The sequence below is a fragment of the Eptesicus fuscus genome, chromosome 19, assembly GCF_027574615.1.
Source record: "Eptesicus fuscus isolate TK198812 chromosome 19, DD_ASM_mEF_20220401, whole genome shotgun sequence".
Classification (NCBI taxonomy): Eukaryota; Metazoa; Chordata; class Mammalia; order Chiroptera; family Vespertilionidae; genus Eptesicus; species Eptesicus fuscus.
In genome coordinates, this window is record NC_072491.1 from 24,136,886 (window position 1) to 24,161,252 (window position 24,367).

The 24,367-nt window shown below is 40.8% G+C and overlaps 1 protein-coding gene across 1 annotated transcript in view; it reads left to right on the forward strand.

Moving 5' to 3' along the window:
* Window positions 1-3,334: 3,334 nt before the first annotated feature.
* The window catches only part of SLC30A8 (solute carrier family 30 member 8), a 28,475-nt gene continuing 7,442 nt past the window's right edge, over window positions 3,335-24,367 (forward strand). Inside the window, exons 1-5 of the mRNA XM_008143376.3 lie at window positions 3,335-3,405; window positions 8,468-8,667; window positions 17,138-17,284; window positions 19,737-19,890; window positions 22,454-22,604. Of these exons, the coding sequence (XP_008141598.2) occupies window positions 3,335-3,405; window positions 8,468-8,667; window positions 17,138-17,284; window positions 19,737-19,890; window positions 22,454-22,604 (723 nt within the window). The remainder of the gene's footprint in view (window positions 3,406-8,467; window positions 8,668-17,137; window positions 17,285-19,736; window positions 19,891-22,453; window positions 22,605-24,367) is intronic.

A 24,367-nucleotide genomic window follows, 5' to 3' on the forward strand; every position in this document is an offset into this window, starting at 1 on the left:
GTTCTTGTGGCTGACAGAATATTTATTCCCAGAGGGAACGGCTATAAATTGCATTTTGCCCCTTCAGTTGCTACAAGCTTGTGATGGAGAGTGGGCGGACAGGACAACCTGTAATTCAGGATGGGTTGGAAGCTGGTTGCCTAGGAAACTGGCATGAGCAGCACAATGCCAACCCAAACCGACTGTGAACAAGAGAGGGGATGTGCTTTTTTGATCTGTGTTGCTTTCCAAATACAAATTTTGTGACTCTTGTGGAGTCTGATTAGGGCCATTGGCCCTTGGTTGGCAGTGCATGCCAAAGCGGGCCAGAGGTGAGTCAGGAAGGATGGGGTAGTTTTCATAAACCTTGTGCTGACAATACACGGGGGAGAGGTGGGTAATGGTGTCGTTAAAATGAGATTGTGAGAGGATAAGGTGATCAAGAGATGAATATTTTACATAGTGTAGCATGCAGGCAATCCTTGATCATAACTGATCTACATCTAAATTTACCGCAGCAAAACTTGCATTTTTTTAACCATAAAAGTTTATTTGCCATCATCCCTTATTCCCTAACTTTTATGTTACTTACATCGGAAGCTTTGATTTATAGTAAAGTAGTTATCTTCAAGGGTAGCACTTGGAAATTCACAAACCTTTGATGAAAATAGTACTTAGTTTCCCAATACTTGAAAATATGCACATTTATTTTTTTTATTTTTAACTGTATCATACATGTACACATATACATTTATATGTGTGTAGACATGTGGAAATATATATTTAAGTTCAATGACATGAAATTGCTTATTGTAGGTCATACTGGTACTAAAAAATTGCAATTTATATAGTTCAACTTACACATAAATAAGAGAGATGATAGATTTGGGGGCGCAATATTTTATATTCTTGTCTTTTTACTTGGGTCCCCATGCCCTCTTTTCCCTTCTCCACCTTACCCTGTCAGTCTTACCTGACCCTTCTCATCGATCCTCCCTCTATCCTTGCCTCAATAAGCAACTCATTTTAACAACATAGTATGTATCTCCATCCTCGCAGAATCACACACAGATGTAAATATTTCTGTGCATCCATATACATGCTAGTGACAAAACGCTTTGTACAAAATCTCAGACTTCCACGTTATTTGTTTTCTGTTGGTATTTATAGCCAAGTATTCTCTTTTCTACATATGAATATTGCTTCTCTTCCTTGCATTTATCCTTAATGGATTTCAATCCAATTTTAAGTAAAGTAGTTATTTTCAAAGTAGTTTCCTCCATTTTTTTTTTTTTTTAGTTTCCTCCATTTTTGACATTCATTCACTTGAATTCCATTTCTCTCACAGGTGCTAGAAACTACTCACAAATGATTCACGCTGTAACATGTGGCAATGTGTCGCAAAAATGGATGCATAATTCTTTTCTGGTTTCCTACTTTTGCCTCTCCAGAATAAAGTATTATTTTGCAAAGTACATGAGAAGGAATTACTTTGCTTTTTATTCTGCAAACACAAGACCCAGAACTTGTCCAGCAAGGAAAAGTGGCCTCTCATAGCCATTTCTCTCATATCCATGTGTCAGAGCAAAGTTAATAATCTTTTAGGCAATGGGTCCTATGAAAAGACCATAGAATTAATTTTTCTAAAAATATATATTTTTATTGATTTCAGAGAGGAAGGGAGAGGGAGAGAGAGATAGAAAGATCAATAATGAGAAAGAATCTTGGATGCGCTACCTCCTGCATGCACCCTACTGGAGATCCAGCTTACAACTCCTGGTATGTGTCTTGACTGGGAATCGAACCGTGACCTCCTGGTTCATAGATTGACGCTCAATCACTGAGCCACGGTGGCCAGGCACCAAAGAATTAATATTACAGTGTTTGAAATGTCACAGAAGTGGCACAGCTCCACCACAGAGGTGATAGGAAGCCTGCCTTCTCCTGCTCAGCCAAAGATGACTTCTCCCCCTCAATGGCTGTTGCAAATGCTATTGAGTCCCATTCTCCTTCTGGGGACAATATTTATTGTATTAGCTCATTGAGGTCTGTGCTCATCAAGATGGACAAACTGTCAGGATGCTGGGCCACTGGGCTACTCTGGACCACACTATGCGTTTTCTCACTAGAAGTGAGTGTTGACAGAGGGAGAAGAATGAAAAGACTCCATGGATGGGTTCACACCCCCTTTCCTGGCACTGCCCATCCTGCATGCATCCCTACAGGCCCTACTCTTTGGCCCACATACAAAGGCCTGCCGCTTGACCAGGCTGTTCCCCTGGGGCTATCATATCCTTTCTTATTTGGAAAGTAAAGTTCCTTGTACTAAAATCAAATGTTCATTCCTAGGAGTCTGTGGTTGAAGGTGTCTGGGATCAGCTCAGAAAACTCCTTTCCTAAGAGTTGGGATTGGTTTGCCTGGCAGGGTTTCCTTGGGAGAGTCTTTGATCCTCAGCAGAGGGTGCGCTGGCCGAGGAGAACACAGGTCATTCTGGTTCTTGTACGGCTGAGGGCTGTTGTTTACTTAGAAGCTGAGTCTGCCCTCCTCCTGCCTGTCAAAGGGTTTCAAAGCTGCCGCACCATGAACGGTTTCAGTCTACAGACTTCAGTGACTAATGACCCATGTCCTCTGCTCAGTACTGAAATCCCAAAATGGTCGTAGAAGAAGGCAAGTCAATCCTGACAGCTGCTTAGAGGTCATCTTAGAACTAAATGGCAGGAGAAATGCCTTTAGGTAGGGAGAGAGAGAGAGAGAGAGAGAGAGAGAGAGAGAGAGAGAGAGAGAGAGAGAGACTCCCCCCACCAAAAACAAACAAACAAACAAATAAATAAATAAATAAATAAATAAATAAATAAAGGAAAGAAAAGAAAAAAATGAGGTTATTGTACAGAGGGTAGTTGTTTGCAGATCACTCAGGTGAGCTCTGAAGACCAAATCTCTACATCAGCAATTAGAAGGAAGCCCTGAGTCCTCCACCTCTTAGAAAGCACAATGGAATCAGATAGCATGGGAAACACACACACACACACACACACACACACACACACACACACACACACACACTTCATGGGATCCTCCCTGCACGTCTCTCTAGGAAGGGAACCTGTGGGTGAGAGAATGGGGCCAGATGGCACTCCAGGAGGCTGTCAGTTTAGCAGACCTACAAGAACACTGATGTAGGAGGCTTGTTCTTTTAAGTCCCGGAAGCCCTTTTATTTTTTTCGTTGGGAAGTGTGTGAATACTTGTAATGCCGCTTTGCTTCCCAAACTGGCCAGTGAGTTAAACAGCAGCAGCAGAGCAACAACAACAACAATAATACTACAGTCGCAGCGAAAGCTCTCATCCTGGCCACTATGGAGTTTCTGGAAAGAACTTATCTTGTGAATGACAAAGCCACCAAGATGTATGCCTTCACACTAGACAGGTAACAGCCATCTGTTTCTGCTTCACGGCTTTCTGTCTTCAATCCTCAATACATCCCTAGATCCCACAGCTTCAAACTGGGAACTTTTGCTCTGCAACTTGGGACATTTTGTAAAATTTTATAAACTGTTGGAAGACTTGTATAATTCATATCCTGAAACATGCAATACTCCTCATGATTTGAGTCTTAAGTATCCTAAGAGCATGAAGGACACTCTTTATGAATGTCTTTCCATCTGTAGATTTCCTTCCAGAAAATAGACATAAACAATCTAATGTGTTTGCCTTTCTTTTCCTCAATTAATTCTACTTTTAAAATAGATAGTACATTTTATTACATTATGTTTAGTAAGGAGGGAGGCTTTTCAATGATGTGACAAAATTGTAGTTACATTGATGTTAAAATTATTTGTCAACTTCTTGCATCATCTTCTGCCAATTCATCCTTCTACCCTTATTCCATCCACACCTAGTGCTTTTCTCTTCGCATAAAAAATTATTTGCTATTTTCTTAATCATATAATATCATTATTGAGTATATACACCTGACATAAAAAGAGCTGTGTTTAATGTTCTACATAGTTCTAGTTCCTGTGAATATCCCCCACAGTGCCATGTGCAATATATTAATTTGTTTACCTTTTTAAAAAAATTATGGATTGAACACACCTGGATATATAATGGAGAAGAAAAGATTCCTAGTCCCAGATCTCTGTCCTCTAGAAACTTGGAGTCTAATATGGAATACATATAAGAAAAAAATCAATTACAAAATAGCATGTAAGTGTCATTCTGAGGGTGTTCAATGAGAATATCTCAAGGAAACCTAGGTCTTTGCTGGTCTATGGCAGTCAGAGAAAGCTTTTCAGAAGCGATAGGTTGAGCACTGAAAAATAAAGGGAATTAGAGTAAGGTTAGAGGAACCTGACACAGGAAGTAGGGTTAAGGAAAGCTGTTCAGACGGAGATATTGCTGGGTAAAGACAGAGACATGTAAGAATGAGTTTTGTGTGTTTGGGGAATTCAATCCAAGTGGGGAGCAAAGAGAAACTCAATACGTAGAGATGAAAGAATGAAAATCTGAAATACATTCATGCTAGGAGCAGAAGTTAAGAAAATACTTATCCATTAATAATACGCGTTGTGCTGTGTGTTTCATGGGACCAAATTAATATTCCAAAGAGCAGCAACATCATATTTGATAGAATCAACTGTCTGAGCAGCTGCAAAGAAAAGCTTTCTCTCTCAGGATATTTATAACTTTGCTTTGCAAACATATGACAAAGAACCAAACTCATCTATTATCTCACCTTATAAGAATTATTTTTCTTAGAAAGTAATATTAGATGTGATTTTTTTGAGTTCATAAACAATAAAAACTCATGTTAGGTCAGGCAGAAATTTTGTACAACAAATTGTTCACACTTTGGACACTTTTAATAGAGCATCTGTACTTTATTGAAATAACACTATTTCCCTTTTCACTAAAATAGACCATTAGCACTCTGTGAGGCACAGAAAGCCAACCATTTATGGTTATAGAGTCTCATTTGCCTCAGACATGGGTTTAGCTTGCAGGATATGGTGATGATAAAAACTGTCAGGCCTGTTTTTCTTTTCTTTTCAAATAAAAAGATATGAGACCCGGAAGAAATTATCCTGTTCCCTCATATTCCCAGTCAGAAACCTGTTTCTCCCCTTTTTTTCTCTTTGATGCTGTAGTGAATTTCTTTGCTTCTGTATTGTTCCTGCTTTACAGAGCCTCAACTATATTATAATGTGTGGAAATCCATAGTGATTAATTCAGTGGCAGCAAATTTCCATTTCATTTTTGGACACATCATAGCATTTGCTTTCTAGAACCATCTTTTAAAAAATTCTTCTGGAGATTCACATTATCCTTCAGCTCAAGAGCCTGCACTGCACGTAGACAGCTTAGACCACTTTGCTCTAATGAGGTGACGGGGAATGCATTTTAACTTGGGGTTTTCACTTTTCGAGTCACAGATTCTTTGGGGAGCCCAGTGAAGACTGTGGACATTTTTATGCGTCCATAAAACACACACATACACATATATGAACACTCTGCATCCCATGTCAATGGACCCTATGAGGCCCACTGTTAGATGTCTGGCTGAGTGCTTCAAGTTCAATCTCAGCCCAAAGGATAGCCATATTGGTCAATCTGAGGTCTACAGGAAAGCAGTATTTACAAGTCAAAATTGGCCAGCGTTCTTGCATTTTTCCCTTGTGGCATTGCCCACAGGCTATGCTCTGGTGGGATTCCTGCCTTCTAAACTGCCCAGCGGTAAGTTCTCTCTCCTGGTCACTTACCACCTGGTTTTCTCTGGCCACGAGATTCATGGAAAATATAAAATAAACCAGTGCTCATGTAGACAGTGCTAGAACAATGGGTGGCCCTGTCTTGCTCATGGGTTTGATTCTGACTCTAATTATCATTATTCTTATTTTTTTCTGAATAAAAGAATATATTTATTATAGAAAATTGGGGATTACAGAAAAGCACAAACAGAGAGGGAAATCACTGGTAACCTTACCTGCAGGAGACAATCACTATGGACATGTTGTTGTTTAGCTTTGTAATATACAAACACACTTTTTGTACATAATTAGAGACCATGTTAATTAGGATGTTTTTTATTGCAAGTGCAGAAAACAAAGCTCATGCTAGGTTAACCAATAAGTGGGGATTATTATGTACAACAAATGCATTCAGGTAGTTTCTCAGGGTCCTTTGAATTGATGACCATTGGGACCCACACCGTTACAGTATGTGGCTGTTTGTTATCAGGGCACATATCACATTACCAAGGCAACAATGTAAAAGTATAAATACTTGATGTGCCTCTTGCCAAGTGGTTCCTATTGCAATATGAAGAGTTTGTGGAACTGCTCAAAATCCTGAGTGCTATTAACATCATTGGTACAAACCTTCCGAAGTCAGCTTGGCAATATACATCGAAGTCCTTAAAATTATGGATACTCTTCGACCAAGCAATTTCCCTTCTAGGATTACACTTTAAGCAGATAATAATATATTGAGCAAAGATTAACTATAAGAATATGAATCACAGTGGTGCTTATCTGAGCAAATAATTAGAAAAAAACGAATTGTTCAATAATAGGAATTCAGTTAATTATGTTGTGACATATCTATATTAAATATAACAATCTCTACAGGTTAAAAGTAATGATGCAGAATATTTAATAAATTGAGGAAATGTTAACAATAAATACAGCTAAGATTCAGGTCCCAAAGCTGTATCTTTGGTAGGATCCTCTGGTGACAGAGTCATGTCATCCACAATCCCCATGGAGTTGCAACCATGTGATTTAGGTAGTATTTACCCCATTCTCAGCTCGAGGAGTCAGCATGGCTGGGTTTAGCCAATATTCTGATTGGAACAAGGTCTGAGCCAATCAGCCCATCCATATTCCTCTGGGTCTAGGGGTTGGTTTTCATTTGGCCAACTCAGCATGCAACTTAGAACTCTTGTTTAGCAGTTGGAAATGAGGACACTTTCATTCCTTGCATAAGAAACAGCAAGTGTGTGGTCCTGACTGCCTTAGGCAACCATCCCACTATCATGAGGAAAACTGCCTGAAGCATGGTTAGAACTAAAGCAAGGGATCCAGAGCCCTGATAAACCAGTCTGAAGCCCACAACCTCCAGACATTTTCAGTTTCACAACCAATAATCCCCACTTATTGGTTAACCTAGCATGAGCTTTGTTTTCTGCACTTGCAATAAAAAACATCCTAATTAACATGGCCTCTAATTATGTACAAAAAGTGTGTTTGTGTATTACAAAGCTAAACAACAACATGTCCATAGTGATTGTCTCCTGCAAGTAAGGTTACCAGTAATTTCCCTCTCTGTTTGTGCTTTTCTGTAATTCCCAATTTTCTATAATAAATATATTCTTTTATTCAGAAAAAATAAGTATAATGATAATTAGAGTCAGAATCAAAATCATCATCTACCAGTAAGCGGAAGACTGCAGATCTTTAATTCCAGCTGGCGATAAGACAAATGAAATAGCTCTTCAACTGGAGGCTTAATTATTTCTGTTTTTGTACCTTTCAAAGTCAGGAATACAAAGCTCTTAATTCTAATAATCTTATTAATGCTTCTAATAAGTTTATTTAAAAATTAAATCTGATTAGTTCAAGATCTGTGAACATCAACATTTGCATCAGTAAAGATTGGTTTTAGATTTACTGAAGTTCAGGTAGGGAAGCAAAGTGGGATGACCTGGAAAAAAACAGGAAGTCTTGGAATCCCAGCTCTGCAATTTCCTGGCTATTTGTCCTCAGGCAATTACTTAACCTCTCTGAACCTTAATTATTTCAGCCAAGAAACTATGGGGTTGGACTAAATGTTATCTATAATCTTTCCATCTGTGAACTTCTATAATTCTATAAATGGCTCTAAATAATGATTTCTGTGTGAGCAGAGCTAGTAGACCTGCGTGCTATAGGAAGTATAAGTAAGTCTCAACTTCCATGGATTGGTAGAGATTGTGTGCAATGCTGTGTTAAGATGGTTTCTGAGGGTCCATATGGACTTAGCAGGGAAAACTGCTATGATCTATTAACAATGTTGTTGTGGAGAAGAAAGTGACAGTGATGGCACGCAATGGTGGGAATTTGAATCATCAGCTGGCTCCTAGACACATATTTAACAATGTTCCCACTCCTTTTTTGATTTGTGGGACAGTATCCACTATCTTTTCAAAATGAAGTTATTGGGAAGGAAATGTATCTGCTTCCTTTCTCCTGTTCCTTTGCTATCTCTTAATCACTGGTAGTAGAGACTGAAGAAGAGTTTGGCTGAATAAGAGCAAAACTTTTAGTAGTTGAGACTTCAGATAGACATTGCTTGCTTCTTCCTTACACTTGCTATTTCTTGTAGAAGGAGCTGTGAATTACAACTTCCTAGACAGCTGGCAAATGTCCTCACAGTGGTTCAGAGAATGGGTAGGGCTGTCAGTGGTGTTTGCAACCATGTTCATTTCTTGCTTCTGTCAAACTCATGCGCAGTGTGGATCGCCAGCAGAAACCCGTGAATAAAGATCACTGTTCTGGGGAGAAGCCAGAGGAGCTGGGGTCCGGAGCCATCTATCACTGTCACGGTAATGCCAAGGCCACAGAGAACAGGGCAAATGAGCAAGTCTACGCCAAGTGGAAACTCTGGGCTGCTTCGGGAATATGCTTCGTCTTCATGATTGCAGAGGTTGTGGGTGAGTATTTCTCAACGAGGCTTCTCTGATTAAACAAGCAAACAAAATCCTACATCGTTACAGGAGGGTGACCTCGGTTCTTCTTTTAAAGTGAGAGTTAACCTTTTCTATTAAGTATGAAGTAACAATGTGCTCATTGTAGATACGTTGGAAAATAGAAGGAAACGTAATAACATTCATCACTATCCCACATTAGGGTGGTAACTGCCAATAAAATTATGAAGTATTTCCATACAATATATTTTCTATTCATAGCTCGGTTTTTCAACACAGCCGAGAGCACACTAAATGCTTTTGACCATGCCATCAAATGCTCTTGAAATACTTTCACGCCTGAACAATGTACACTCCACTGTGATTTAAAGAACCATCTCTCTATTGTTAGAAATTTAGGGATTCTTTTTCCTGTTTATGGACAATGCTGCAATAAAAAATCTTGAATAAAACTCTGCCTGCCTTTCTGGTTAATCCCTTTAAAGAGAGTCCTAAAAATGGAAATAGTTGGTTGAAGGACATGAATATTTTTATTACTTCTTGATGCATGTTGCCAAACTGCTATCCAGAAAGCTTAATACAATTCCTATGTCTGCCAGGTCTGCATGAAAATGATTTCTCTCCAATCTTTACCAGAACTTATTTTAATCTTTTAGAAATCTTTGTTAATATAAAAATGAATATGCTTTATTTTAACATCCATTAGTACTAGAATATTTTTTTGCATGCTTATTAGTGATCTGTATTTCCCTGTAAATGCATTCCTGGTGGCCTCTCAATGTCTGTTTTTTAGATAACTTCTAATTCGCTATATTGATCTCTGGGAGCTCTTTATATATTAGGACAGTGGTCAGCAAACTGCGGCTCGTGAGCCACATGTGGCTCTTTTGCCCCTTGACTGTGGCTCCCCCACAAAATAACCACGTGTGGGTGCGCACATACAGTGTGATTGAAGCTTCGTGGCCCATGTGCAGAAGTTGGTTTTCGGCTCTCAAAAGAAATTTCAGTCGTTGTACTGTTGATATTTGGCTCTGTTGACTAATGAGTTTGCCGACCACTGTATTAGGATATTAAACTTTTGTTATGTTTGTTAGTATTTTTACTGCTTTTTGTTTGCTTTTTAATTTTTGTTTAATTTTTGGTTTGACATAGAGAATATTAAAATTTTGTAGAGATAATTGTATCGAACATTTTATTTTTAGCTGATTTTTTTTACTACTCTTTAACCAATTTAGTGCCTAGTAAGCCTTCCCAGGGACTGAGAAGATAAATACCCTTTTGTTGTTGTTCAGTTTTCAATCAATGTGAAAGTAGATAGATTCTAAGAATTGAAAAAAAAATCTTTTTCTAAACAGCTAACAATGTTTCCAGTATCATTTATGAAATAATTATTTTCTCCATTGATTTTTGATGCTTCTTATATCATTTATCAAATTTTTATAAACAATAGGGTTTGGTTCTAAGGTATTTCATGATTCCTGTTGCTGATTCTTGTCAGTACTAACACATTTAATTAATGCAAATTTGTATGTTACAATATCTCTTATTCTTCCCTTATCATTCCTTGTTTAACAGAAAAAAAGATAAACATAATTTATTTTAGTTTATTATTTTAATTAAGCATGAGAATCATTTTGTTCGGGTTTCTCCAAAACCTAATTGTGATTTTAAGAAGGGGTATAAGGAGAAAAGTGAGTTTTGTGAATGAAAGACCATCTCGCTTCAGACTACTGATTAGACATCAGCTGGGGAGAAGATGCCACCGATTCTCAGCATCCACACGGATCCAGGAGGAAGCAGAGGCAGAAAGTAGTGGAGGAAACAAGCCAGTCTCTACATCTTCCTGAGCTGCGTTTGCAATGGGGCGGTGCCAGGACTTTATTGGAAGGATGTGAATTTCCGGACATCACCAATGGGTTCTGTTTTTCAGATTTTCCATTTTGTCAGTCTCTTTCATGAGCCATGCAATATTGTCCAAAACCTTATGAATTTCAATAATGAAAAAGAATACTCCTTTGGCAAAGGTGTCAGTGGGTATCCACAGGGCGTTTTCCAGGTTGGAACTGTGACAAGTACATTATTTGCTACTCCACAAGCTATTAAGTCAGTTCCTTCAAAAGACTTACCCTGGCTCTAGAAACTGTGTGCTATCAATTATTTTTGTAAACCAACTGGAAGAAGGTTATTAACAACCCTGGATCTGTCTTGGGCTGGATAAGTCTAAGTTCTTTTCCAGTTTTGAAAAGCAATAAAAGTCTGAGTACATAGGCCATAAGACTCCATAGCTTGAAGAAAACAATTAATTCTGATTGCCAGCCATTATAGTGGAAAAAAATAGCTTAGCAGATGCTAATGGAATAATCATCCATTTTCAGATGGTTATTAATTTATGCTACCTTTTGGGTAATAGAGAAAAAATTAATAACCACCTGAGAATGGATGATTATTCCATCCAAAAAAAAACTCACTTTTCTCCTTATACCCATTCGTATGCTCTATCACTTTGCTTTTAAAAAAATGACTTGCATTTTTAGGGGGTAAAATGGGAAGCTATCTTCTCATTCCTGGATAGGTCTCTGTGTTCTAATGTGACTTTTAGAGTCAGAGGAAAGTGATGTCAGTAAAGAAATTAAGTGGATACTGACAACCATTTGGAATTTGAGCTGTATTTATTTTGAGCAGATTTTCCTAAAACATGGCTCTCATCATGTTGATTCTGTCTTCAAAATTCTTCTCTGGCTCCCTGTTGCCTAGTTCAGCCCTTGACAGCCTTTCCCCATCATGGCAGATGTAGGAACTTTTACTGGGCACTGAGGTAAACTGGCAAGAATACCGGTGGCAACAATAGCCTGGTTTAGGGGCTCCCTCTGTGCTAAGCCCCAAGTGAGAGAGAACAATATATTGGGGAGCTCTGGCATCCTGGACAAAATGAAAAACTCTTACTTTGGCTTTCAAGTCATTCCACCATCTGGCTGCCAAACAGACTATCAGTCTCTTTCCTTTACTACTTCCCTACACGGCTTTCTGTTTCAGCCATTTATTCATCGAATGCAAAAATAATCATTATGCCTTAATATCTCTGTAGCTTTGGCGTATGCCTTTTCATTTGAATGAAAAAACACTTGCCTTCATCCCCCACACTCATCAAAACACTGGCCATGATTCAAGAGCCCAGCCCACAGCTCACTTCCTCCCTAAAGTCATTTTGACCATGTCAGAGAAAGCAATTATTATTCTCAGATCACTCCTGCAGGATATGGGATTTGAGCAAATCCTTGAGGGAGGGGTAGACATTGAGAGGTGGCTAAGAGGGAGATGAGAGGGCCTTTCGGATGGAGGGGCCTGAATGAGCAGCACCTGATTGTTGCTGTGGTCCCGCAGTAGTAAATACCAGCCTTGCCTGGAGAGACTGAGCAAGCGGGTGGGTCTGCAACAGGACAGGAAGTATGTGTTCTCAGGAAGCAATTCAAGTGAGTCTGCTAGGCAGCCACATTTGGGTGCCACTGTTGGTAGTGAACTGGTACTGCGTGTTCAGCAAGCTTTCTCACACTCACAGCCTGGTTGCAGTTCTGGTATCCTGGCCCAGGTACCTCATGCTCATAGACAAGGCTGGGTGTGAGATGCCAAGCTGGATTAACCAGCGTCTCTGGGTCTTTACATAGGGAGGCTAGAGGGGAAAGCTCTGTTTACTCTGCAAAGACTATGCTGACATGCTCTGAACCTGGAGCTTCCAGAGGCCCACTTTTCTTGCCGAAGGGGAGGAAGTCTGTCTTCACTAGGACAATAAATAGCAATAGTTGGACACTCACTACAGACTGATTCATTTGTCTCTCAGCATAACCATTATTGCTTGTCTCATTTTCGGTTCTTATAAGTGTATTTCTAGTAGCACATGATCTCACTCATCTAGGGGAAATGATGAACAACATAGACTGATGAACAAGAACAGACCCAGAGACAAAGAAGCATGGATCAGACTGTCGGACCTCAGAGGGAAGGTAGGGAAGGGTGGGGATAAGGGGGAGAGATCAACCAAAGGACTTGTATGCATGCATATGAGCCTAACCAGTGGTCATGGACAACAGGGGGGGGCATGCGTGGGGAGGGGTTTGGGATGGGAATGGGGGGATGAGGACAAATATGTGATACCTTAATCAATAAAGAAATTAAAAAAAAGAAAAGTTTTAGTCAACCTAAAAGGACACTTTTGAATGTATATTGTCCCTGTAGTACCATTTTAAAAATAAAAGTATTTTATTTTTATAGCCCCCATAAAAAAAATAGTTGGACACGGAGGGGAGCACCAAGATTTTTGAACCTGAGTGTAGGCTGCACCCAGTCCCATCCCACCCAGATCTGTCCTCAGTTACTGAGTCAATACATTATCATTTGATTGTTGCTACTATTTAAGCTAGTTTGAGTTAGGCAGTTATGACTTACCAATGAAAGGACCTACCTAAGGTAGTGGTGGAGGGTAAAACATGGTTGTGGAGAATAAAACTAGAACAGTAGTTGAGGGTTCAAGAAGGACCATGCAGAATGGGGAACCTGGACTCATTCTGCAAGCCTGGAGAAGTAATTGACATTTTAAACAGAGGAGAACCAGGTCATAGATCTGTGTTTAGAGAGAGAACTGAACTCAATTTGTAGAGCAAATGGGAGGGAGGAATTCAAGATTCAAGAAGGCTATACGCATCAATGTCCTTTGAACCTGTTGAATTGGGACTCTTCTTTTTTGTTTAAAGTATTACAAATAGTAGTACATATGTCTCCTTTTCCCCCCATTGACCTCTCCCCAGCCTCCCTCACCCCCCAGCATATGCCCTCACCTCCCTAGTGTCTGGTTATGCTTATATGCATGCATACAAGTCCTTTGGTTGATGTCTTAGCCACTCCCCCAGCCCTCCCTTGCCTTCCTGCTGAAGTTTGACAGTCTGTTTGATGCTTCTTTGTGTCTGTATCTATTTTTGTTCATCGGTTTAATGATGTTCTTTATATTCCACAAATGAGTGAGATCATGTGATATCTATCTTTCTCTGACTGGCTTATTTCGCTTAGCATAATGCTCTCCAGTTCCATTCATGCTGTTGCAAATGGTAAGAATTTGAATTGGGACTCTTTCTGATTGCTTGTGAAATTCCTAATTGTAGAAAGGCCATAAAGAGATGAGTTACATTGTAGATGTAAACATGTATCCCAATTTGAAAAGATGGACATAAAGACACAAAAAACTCACAAAAAATAAGCTCAGCTATGGCCAATCCTGGAAGAAACAGAGTGGTCAGGAAAAGCATCCTGCAGCAGGACTGCTTAGAGGTAAGCAAGAATGGAGGAGGCACTATGTTGCTCGATAGAAAAACAGAGCTGGAGGCTGGCTGGGGGAGACGGTAAGTATCTCAGAATAAAAAAATAATATATCTTCATAGTAAGAAAAAGATACAGCTGGGTGGTGTGGTAACCACAAGCTTCATTGATAAGAGACTTACTCTCCACTAGAGCCAGGGTGTGTCAGTAGCTCCCACCACTTACATTTCCGGATGCTCCTGGTATTAAAGATTTAAGAAATGTCAAAACATGCCTATGCAAACTGTGGTGTGTTTTGAATACTTGTTACATAATAACTCCACGAGTTTTTGGCATAACAAGTTACATAGTATAACAATGCTATTCATAAGGCAATGAGAGAATTTTTAAAATATGGCTTACTAGCATACAATGGTGTAGTCCAGGAACGGGAAACAAGGCGAATGCTGTCAGACAACCATTTCGCTCTTTCAGTCCGGTCAGTATGTCCATGTCTGCACAGAAAGCATCATGTGTGCTTCACAGCAACCCTGACCCTGCGGTGAACATGAGACCCAGGCCCAGTGGTCCCCTGGTCTTCTGCTGTCATCTCCACCGACAGGCCCTCAGTAGGGTCTGTTTCCAGAATGCAGTCCTCTCCTACCTGGGTATAAGTGCATCACTCTCTACATCTTGCCAAGTAATCCAGACCAATGAGGGCTGCCGCCTTACTTCAGGCCTTTATCATCATTTCCTTTGGCTGTTACCCTTGTGTGTTAACTGCTAGCTGCTTCTCCCTCCAGGCCAGTCTCCGGATTGCTGGCAAAGATCGCCCTCATAAATACTGATCTGAACGTGTCACGACCTAGCCTCCAAATCATAAGTAGATCCCCTGATCCCATAGGATAACATTCAAGTTCTTTAGCATGACATATAATGCCCCACACAAGGGTCCCCAGCCCACCTTTGCCGTCTGATTTCCCATTACTCCTCCAACAATCCACATCTGCTTTTCCACAAAGGTTCCATGCTCTTCCAGTTCTCTCTGTTCTCATTCCTGTTATTACCTCTCCCTGAGAAACCCTTCTCTTCTAGCTAATTCTTCCCCTTCTCTCCTGTGAAAAGTTTCCCAAAGCTCCCAGTGGGAGTGGCTTTTTATTCTTCTAGTCTATTTGTCATGCATGTCTTCAGCACAGTGAGTGTTAGTGAGATCACGGAAAAGAGGGACTGCAATATTTTTGTGTGTTTTTTTATTATTATTGATTTCAGAGAGGAAGGGAGAGGAGAGAGAGAGAATCATTGACTGGCTGCCTCCTGCACACCCCCAGTGGGGATTGAGCCCACAACCTGGGCATGTGCCCTGACCAGGAATCCAGTTGTGACCTCCTGGTTCATAGGTTGATGCTCAACCACTGAGCCATGTAGGTTGGGGGAGACTGGGATTTTTAAACTTTATCTTTGTGTATCCTCTTCCTGCACCGTGCACAGTAAGGGCTCAACAAATACCGATGGGATGATTGAATTAATTGTCAGTCATACCCCATGCATTCAGAAGCAAATGCAAGTTCAGTTGCAAACTACCTCTTGCAAACAATTTGCTCCACAGCCACTCATCATGATTGCTCACAATTTTCTGGATGGTTCTTAAAAGTAGTTCTGATGGTTGCAAAATGGTTCTTGGTTTCCGGAACTCCCCTATTAACATGCTTCTTCGAAAGCCAGGCCATTTTTCTTTCTCAGTTGCCTCCTGACTCAGCGGAGCCTCTTGAAGAAACCCCGTAAGACCTCATTTCCTTGGCTTGGGCTACGATTTCAGCTCAGCACATAGAATCACCATCATCACTCATTGCTGAGATGGTGGCATGCTGCTTATCTGCCTGCAGTCATTTTCCGGGCAAGAAATAATGCATTAGCAACACAGCTTCATTATCAAGCCCCAGTTTGGCAGATAGAGCAACATTTCAGGGTAATTGGAAGGACAGCTTGATTTGTTAGCAAAATGTTACTTTTTGGCTAATGAATCATTGTGATTTTTGCACTGACAGCTCAGTAACAAGCTTGAAGACTCCTTTCCCTCAGACCATTAAACTTTGACAAACCCGTTATTAACTGCAGCGAGAGCCAGCAGTCTGTGGGGATGATTGCAATTATGAGCCATATATGTAATTTTTAAAAATCATTAGCCGACAAGGTGAGTCTGATGACCGAGGGCTGATGACTGACAGCCGCCGTCGCTTTTTAGTGCAGGAGGCAATAAACAGCCGCTGGGAGGACTATCCGTCAGCAAAAGCTCTTTGCTGGGAAGACGAGGTGGAAAGCAATAAAGGTTATTGCTCTCAAACAACAAGCTCTGTTCGGGAAGGAAGAGGCAAGGCTTTCCTTTGGCTTCCACTTTGGAGGCTGGAGGTCTTTGCTCAAAAGAGAACTAGAGGGAAGCAGAGGGAGCCCAGGGAACAGAGAGAACAGCCAGGCGGGCCTCCGCGGCGTGGGTTCTCTTCCCTTGCTTCACTGGACTGTTGCACTCAGGAGTCCCTTTAGAAGGTGCCTGTCCTTTCGCCTTACTGTCCCCCCTATTCCTCACAGGGGTCTCGAACTCAGGTGGATAATGCAAATTAGTAGAGAAGACAGAAGCAGTAAAGACTATGGTAAAATCGCAAGGCAAGAATATAAATAAAAACCCATCCGTGGGCCATTGTGTCATCTGGTTTACAGACGGAAGTCCAGGTCCTCAGTTGGAGTGTGAGACCCTGTGAATCTGGCCTTTCCCTCTGCAGCCTCATTGTTTTGCACTGCCCTTTCTGAATCCTCATGGCCTGGTCTAACGGGGATGATACCCAAGAATGCCCACACTCTCCAATCTCTGTACCTTTACCCCTTAGCAATGGCCTTGCCCTAGACATCCATTTCTACATGTTCAAATCCTACCCACTCTCTGGGTCTCTGTTTCTTTACTTGTCAAACTGGGAAGAAGAGGTGGATTGGATCGATGCTGATGTGTCTTCTGAAGCTCTGTGGGTCTGTGACATTTCACCAACTCGGGTTAGTACATAGGAATCTAGTTGTGCCCCACACAAGGGTCCCCAACCCCCCTTTCCAGGCTGATTTCCCATTACGGGTTGGGGACCCTTGGTGGGTTGGGAACCCTTGTGCGGGACATTATATCCTCACCCCATGTGATACTGTGCACCCCCAGGCGGCCACATTGCTGGGAGTCTTGCTGTCGTCACAGACGCTGCCCACCTCTTGATTGACCTGACTGGTTTCCTGCTCAGCCTCTTCTCCCTGTGGCTGTCCTCCAAGCCTCCCTCCAAGCGGCTGACCTTCGGATGGCACCGAGCAGGTACAGTTCACCGACGGAGCGCTCGTGGTGGTGTAGTGCCTCAGAGTCAAACCCAGGATAGACTCAAAAGGGACAAAGCAAAGCCTTGTTGGAAAACTCCCGAGGCACATCTCTGGTGCGCGGGATGAATTAGACATGTGTTCTCTATGTCAATTCAGCTAAAGGCCAGATTAATCACCTACCTCTGCTCCGATGGGACAATAGGAACACATGCAACCACCCCAGCCCCAGGGTCTCAGTGTAGGGCGACAGCCATGATAGCATTCATTAAGTTACTCTGCATCTGGGAAGCTCCTAGCATTTTGCAAAATAAGGCACAGACGGCACAAAAAACGTTGCAGAGATGGAAGAACTTCTCACAGGGGAGTCAGGAATAGAAGGTGAAGGAGAACCGAGGGCAGGGCAGGGGTGGCCAACATGCTGACGTGGGAGGGCTTTGCTGAAAGACACCACCATGTACAGGCCACATCTGGCAACTGTGGGCTGTAGCTTTACAAGCTAAGAGTGAAAGTGAGTTCTAATTTCATACCAAACAATTTATCATCAAAATGTGTGTTTTTTTAATTTGTTTTTTTTAAAGATATTTTTATAAAAACTATTTTTTAAATTTATTTCAGAGAGGAAGGGAGAGGGAGAGAGAGAGAAACATCATTGATGAGAGAGAATCATTGATTGGCTGCCTCCTACACACCCCCTACTAAGGATTGAGCCCGCAACCCAGGCATGTGCTCTGACTGGGAATCAAACCCATGACCTCCTGGTTCATAGGTCAATACTCAACCACTGAGCCATTGCAGTCAGGCCACAGGGGGTGTTTTGAATTGCCTTCCTTTAACAATCAGCGGGAGAGGAAGATAAGGCAATAAAGATCGATAAAAAGAGTGTGACCTGAAGCTGCTTTCCCAGTCCCCCAATACAGCTATGCTTGTACTTTTGGCTGAGCACCAGCCATTTGTCTGTATAAATTCATACCTGTACTTTACCCTTTCTTTTTTTAAATATTTGTTTATTAAATTGATTGGTCCACATGGACATATAGGTTTCAGGTGTGGGTTTCTATGTTACAAGATCTGTGTAATGCATCATGTGCCCACCATACTTTACCCTTTCTGATACCATTGGCCGGAGCTGTTTTGTAAACATGGGATGATTTGTAAACATTGGAGGGACGTGGAATTTCAAATCCTGTTCGGACTTTCTCGTCCTGGCCATGGATGTCCATGAGCATTGACACACCAGAGGACCAGTGCTGCCCAATAGAACTCTGCCTCCAGGGAGACGTTCTGTAATAGAGTATCATGTGGCCACAGAACACTCTAATACATGGCCAGTGCTACTGATGGACTGGGTTTTTAATTTTACTTAATTTCAATGTAAACAGCCACAGGTGATGGATGGCTAACGTATTAGGTAGTACCACTCCAGACAGAGAGGTGGACATCAACTAGAACATCAAGCCTGTAATTTCACGAATACCTTTGTTTAGGAAGAAGCTAAGTATAAAAAGTGAATTTATTTAAAGAGAATATTAAATGTCTAATGAGACAGGTGGCATGTGGATATGGCAAAAGTTGTGATGATTGTATACAAGTGACTAAAGTCTGGGAAACGCTCCTCCCACAATGAGAAACAACATGTTACAGGGGCCTGCTTAAAGGCGGAGGTAAAAATTCTGGAATGTGCCTGACCACCGACTCACAGAATGTTCCCAGACCCTGGTAGGCTTTCAGAATCCACCTTCAAGATTGAGTTGCAGATCAGGGTGAGGCATTAAGGAACTCCTAAGTGAGCAAATGTACTTTACTCAGTGGGCACATTGAACACTATCTTATCTTGGAATGTTAATGTAAATGTCACATTCTATGTTTCTTTTCCTTACTGTTGCTCTTAAAATGCATCTAGAGTGTTGATATACCTCTGAGCTCACCTCTGTGTTTATGGGATGCTGGGTTGGCAAATGAAACTCATTTTTCAAGTACCCTCTCAAGCCTTCCCTTTTTACTGTTTTAATCCACAGAAGCTACTGGTATTGGCACATTGTAAATGTTTTATGGCAAAATTAAGAGTTTCTAAACACCTTTTACTCTTTGTGTCTCATTATTTCATCTCCCAATAAGTTTCAATCATTTTAGCACCTGCTTAAATTAAAATCCCCAAGGAAAACAGCAAGTGCAGGCAACAAATAATACGCTTTTAAAATTTGCTGCAAATTACTGAGTAACATGGAGCAAAGGAACTCAGATGCTGGTGTTTTATAAATGCAACATGAAAGTAGCTTGTCTTAGTGCTAAAATCCTTCCACAGTTTTGCTTTGTGAGTCAGAGTGAACTAGTCTAAAGCTTCTTTTTTTTTGGTGGGGGGAGAGGGAACATTAATGTCTCATGACTCTTGGGGACGTTAAGGTGATTCATGAACGCTTTGTGTGTGGACGTCTGTGTGCTTGCATCCTTAGAGATCCTCGGTGCCCTGCTGTCCATGCTGTGTGTCTGGGCAGTGACTGGTGTGCTGGTGTACCTGGCGTGTGAGCGCTTGCTGTACCCCGATTACCAGATCCAGGCCACCGTGATGATCATCGTTTCGGGCTGTGCTGTGGCAGCCAACATTGTGTAAGTCACCCCACACACTGCCCAGGAAGCTTGCCTTTAACCCTGTCTGGACTCAGATGTGTGTTTGTTCTTGTTGCAGTTTTTTTATTGTGTTTAATTCCTCCACTTGTGAGGATGGCAGAGACCTGACAGAGTGCTCAAATGGTTCTATGACTGAAAGTAAGGTTGGTTGTGCTCGTTTAAGTATTTTAATATCAGCTCCTAAGAGCTACCATTTTGAATGCTTTTTATGTGTCAGGGACTGTGATACGATCTTTTAGTCTACATTATCAAGCCCGATGTTCACAACATCCCTACTTTCCAGATTGGAAAACTGAAGCTCATTGAGGTTAAATGAATTGCCAGTGAGAAGGTGTAGAGCCAGGATCTGAATCTAGACCCACCATACTCAGAATGGGGTCCTAGCCATTCTGCTCTCTCTTGCATATTGATAGTTCCCCATGGGATGTGACTTACTCCTACTCAGTTTTTATTACAGGGACATATTATGGCTTCTCACACAGCTGGATTGGAAGGGATCTTAAATTTTATTTACTTCAGTCCCCTTTCTACTTTGGAATTCTCTCTTGCAACATCCATTTTATGGTCATTAGTTTCATATATTTTAACAGAATAGCAGAATTTATTTCTCTCATAAGCACTCTACCATATCTTTGCAATATTTTGACTATATAAAAATTCTTCCTTAAGCTATGTTAGCTAAACTCTTTATTTTCTACCTGTTGGTTCATTGCCTTAACCAGGTAGTCTTAAATCACTCTTATGGGACATGTGATCATGTCCTACTGGATATGTGATCATTGCCATATTTGTCTGCTCTTCCCCAAATGAACTACTTGGTTGCTTATGACAATGGAGTTTTAAGGCCAGGGCTTTGATCCTTTTGGTCGATTTGCTCCTTCTCATTTGCCAAAATATTTCTGGACAAACCTATTTAAAACTATCTATTTGTCTATTTGTATCTATTTAAAACTGTCTGTCTGTCTGTCTGTCCATCTATCTGTATCATCTGTGGTAGAGAGAACAATGGCCCCTCAAAAATTTCCACATTCAAAGGCTTAGCACTTCTAAATATGTTACCTTACATGATAAAAATTTTTTTAAAAATGTGATTAAGTTAAAGATGGATCTTGAGATGGGGAGATTATCCTGAATTATCCAGATAGGCCCAATGTCACCACAAAGGTCCTTATAGAAGGGAAGTGTCAGGTCAGAGAGGAGAGAAGATGCTGCATTGCTGGCTTTGAAGATGAAGGAATGTAAGTGACATCTAGGGGCTGGAAAAGGTAAGAAAGTGTGCTCTCCCTTAAAACCTCAGAAGGAATGCAGTCCTGCACACTAATTTTAGATTTCTGACCTCCAAATGTCAGATAATAAATGTACGTTGTTCTAAGCTAGAAAGGCTTGTGGTAACTTGTTACAGCAGCAATAGGAAACTCATACACTATCTATGCATCATCTGCTTGTCTATCTTGCAATGCCACATGATACACTGCAATAGGATTACACATGAGAGTGAAGAAGAGAGTGATAGAAGAATGGCATCTTAAACAGTGTTTTTAAAGAGAGGGCACAGTGGATCTCTGGAAAGAGAGGAAAAGCTGAGCGTGCACACTTAGAGAAAGCTCCTCAGGTTCCTCTAGTACCCTTACCTTGTGCCTGCCTTTGTTCCTCACCTCTTAGTTTGCAAACCATTGCAAAAATCTCTGAGCTAAACAATTAGAAGAGTGATATTTCATCTGCTGTAACTGACTAGATCCCTATTTCCGCCCAGTTATATTGAAAATGTGTTTCACATTGGCATTGGGAGATCAATCCCAATCTATTACCACTAGGAGACAAGCCAGAGCATGTGTCCTGCTGACCGGGGATCAATAACATCATCTTTGCATGGGAGAACAACATGTCCACAAGGCAGCATGAAGAATGAAAATATTAATAATTTCCCAAGTCATATGGCACATAATTGTATCGATGCTACACGAAGATGAAGGGTGCCCCTAGCTAACTACCACATAAATCTGGACCCTCCGTGATTGAGTTTGACTTTTAAACAGATACCATCCTCATTTTCTTTTTACTGCAACTGCTGTTGAACTTTGACCTTAATTTTCAGGTGCTCAGAAAGACAAGGGAATTAAAAATGCTTTTTGCATTTGAAACCAGGACATTTAACTAAGCTCCCATCAAAGTTCAGCTTTAAGCCTAGCTCAGTGCCTGACAGTAAGTAGACCCTCAATAAGTGATAGTTTTCCTCCTCATTATAAAATACTTGGCTTTCATCGAAGTAGTGATGCTTTCCAGTTTTAATGTGAAAGGGGAGCATTAGGCAGGTGGAAAGGAAAACTGAGGCGAATCTTCATTGTCTGCCCTTTTGTGAAAAATTGAAAATGCTATGACCCACTTGTGTTCAAAATTAGTCCAAACTAGTAGATCTTAAAACATGAATATTTTAATTACCTGTCAATTTGGATAATATATGCTACTGTTAACTCTTCCATTGTGCCGGGTAGGTTTTTAAGGGTTAATCTCCTGTGTGCTGAGAACATGTTCTCTTGTCCAGACTAAGTGTGATTTTGCACCAGAGGCCTCCTGGCCACAGTCACAAGGAAGTGCAAGCTAATGCCAGTGTCAGAGCAGCTTTTGTGCATGCCCTTGGGGATCTGTTTCAGAGCATCAGTGTGTTAACCAGCGCACTTATTATCTACTTCAAGGTGAGTATGTTTGATTTAACTCACTGTCACAGCAATTTTATAGACCAAGTAGTATAAAAGTGGGTCCTCCAAAATTAACTGAAAGGAGGGTGGACAGACTATTTTTTCCTAAACACACTACTGTGCAAATTTTAAACAAAGAAACAAATAAACATTCAGAGCTTGAAAACCTTGGGACTTTCCAAATTCTTAAGAGCTCTGTCTTTAATTGCAGGGCTTCCAGTCTTTTAAGAAAGTAATTCCTTTTGTCATTGGGTCAATATGCACTATAATGGAACCATAAATATCTAGAGATCTTGGGTTGTAAGCAACAGAAAAAATCTCTAGCTCACTTAAGCAAAAATAAATAAATAAATACATACATAAATAAAATATATGTAAAAAATAAAGTTATATATAATTATATATACATAATTATATATATATATATATATATATATATATATATATATATATATACATATATATATTATTGGCTGAAGTTTATTGGATGTACTCCAGACAGAAATCAAGATACAAATAAGGGTCACTTTTGTTATATAGATTTCAGAAACTATCCAACTTCTGTCCCAGACACCAAACTGAAATGAATATGACTCAACTCATTTTTTTCAATTTATTATCATTATGCTGAAGATTCATATTTCTGGGAAAGGAGTCTAGCTTGGGTCTTGTACCTGCTACTTGGCCAGGGGAGGGTAGAACACCTGAATGTCCCACAATATCACCCACAATGGGGGAGAGGTACCTTCTCCCCAAAAGGTCAGAGTGTTCATGGAAAGTGGGAATGGCTCTGGGTGAGCCTCTGACCCTAAGGAAATATTCATTGCAGGTCTGCGTTTGGTAGTACTGAGAACCAACAGGGGTGGTGAGAGTGGAGGCGGGAGGTAATGGAGACAAGCATTTATCTTTGTTCTATCATGATTTCCCAGGTAGCAGGGACTCTACAGTAATTTTACTAAAAATGAAAACACGTAAATACAAATTACAAAAACATATCTGAATTCAGTTGAGCAAATGCTCTCTGCAAGCTTTAAGTTTAAGGAAAAATAGTTCAAAATTGTATGGGTTAGTCGAGTTTGAGCGTATGCTTATAAAGGTTAAGTTTCTTAGAGATAATGAGGCAGACTTCTCTGTGGCCCAAAACTGCATCAGAGGCAAAGTCGCAGGTGTTTCACCCTGAGGCTAAGGGTTTCAGTGGCGAGAGAGGCAAGAATGAGGCCTCAGCGTGTACTCTTAGGACTGGATCAAAGATGCCTGTCTCGAGCATGTGTCATACTTGGAAGGGGAAAAAACCACACTAACCCCAGTCCTAAGACCAAGCTCCAGCTGTACCTTGGGCATATGCAACCTCTCAGCAGGTGACAGGCTTTCTTCTCATCATAATTAAGGCTGAAAAGTCAATGAGCATTGTGCGAACCAGCTCATCGCAAACTCTGTACTTCTGTTCGTTTCAGAGAAGTCAAATCAGGCCTCTTGAGAAAACACTCAAGAATATCTCTCCCTTCACTTCTTAAATGATGGGAGAGCATGCCCTGTAGTCTCTCTTCTTCCGTCACTGGTAGTTTGAAGCTTAAAACAGGGGTGGGGAACATCTGGCTTGAGGGCTGTATGAGGCCCGAAATCATTTGGTTCAGCCCTGTCAAGGCATTAGGGGTGAGCTAATTAAATGTTTGACCAAATATAGCAGGCTAATTTTTAAGTTGATAATTTTGTATGGCCCTCCAATGAAGTTATAAATATCCAAACAGCCCTTGGCAGAA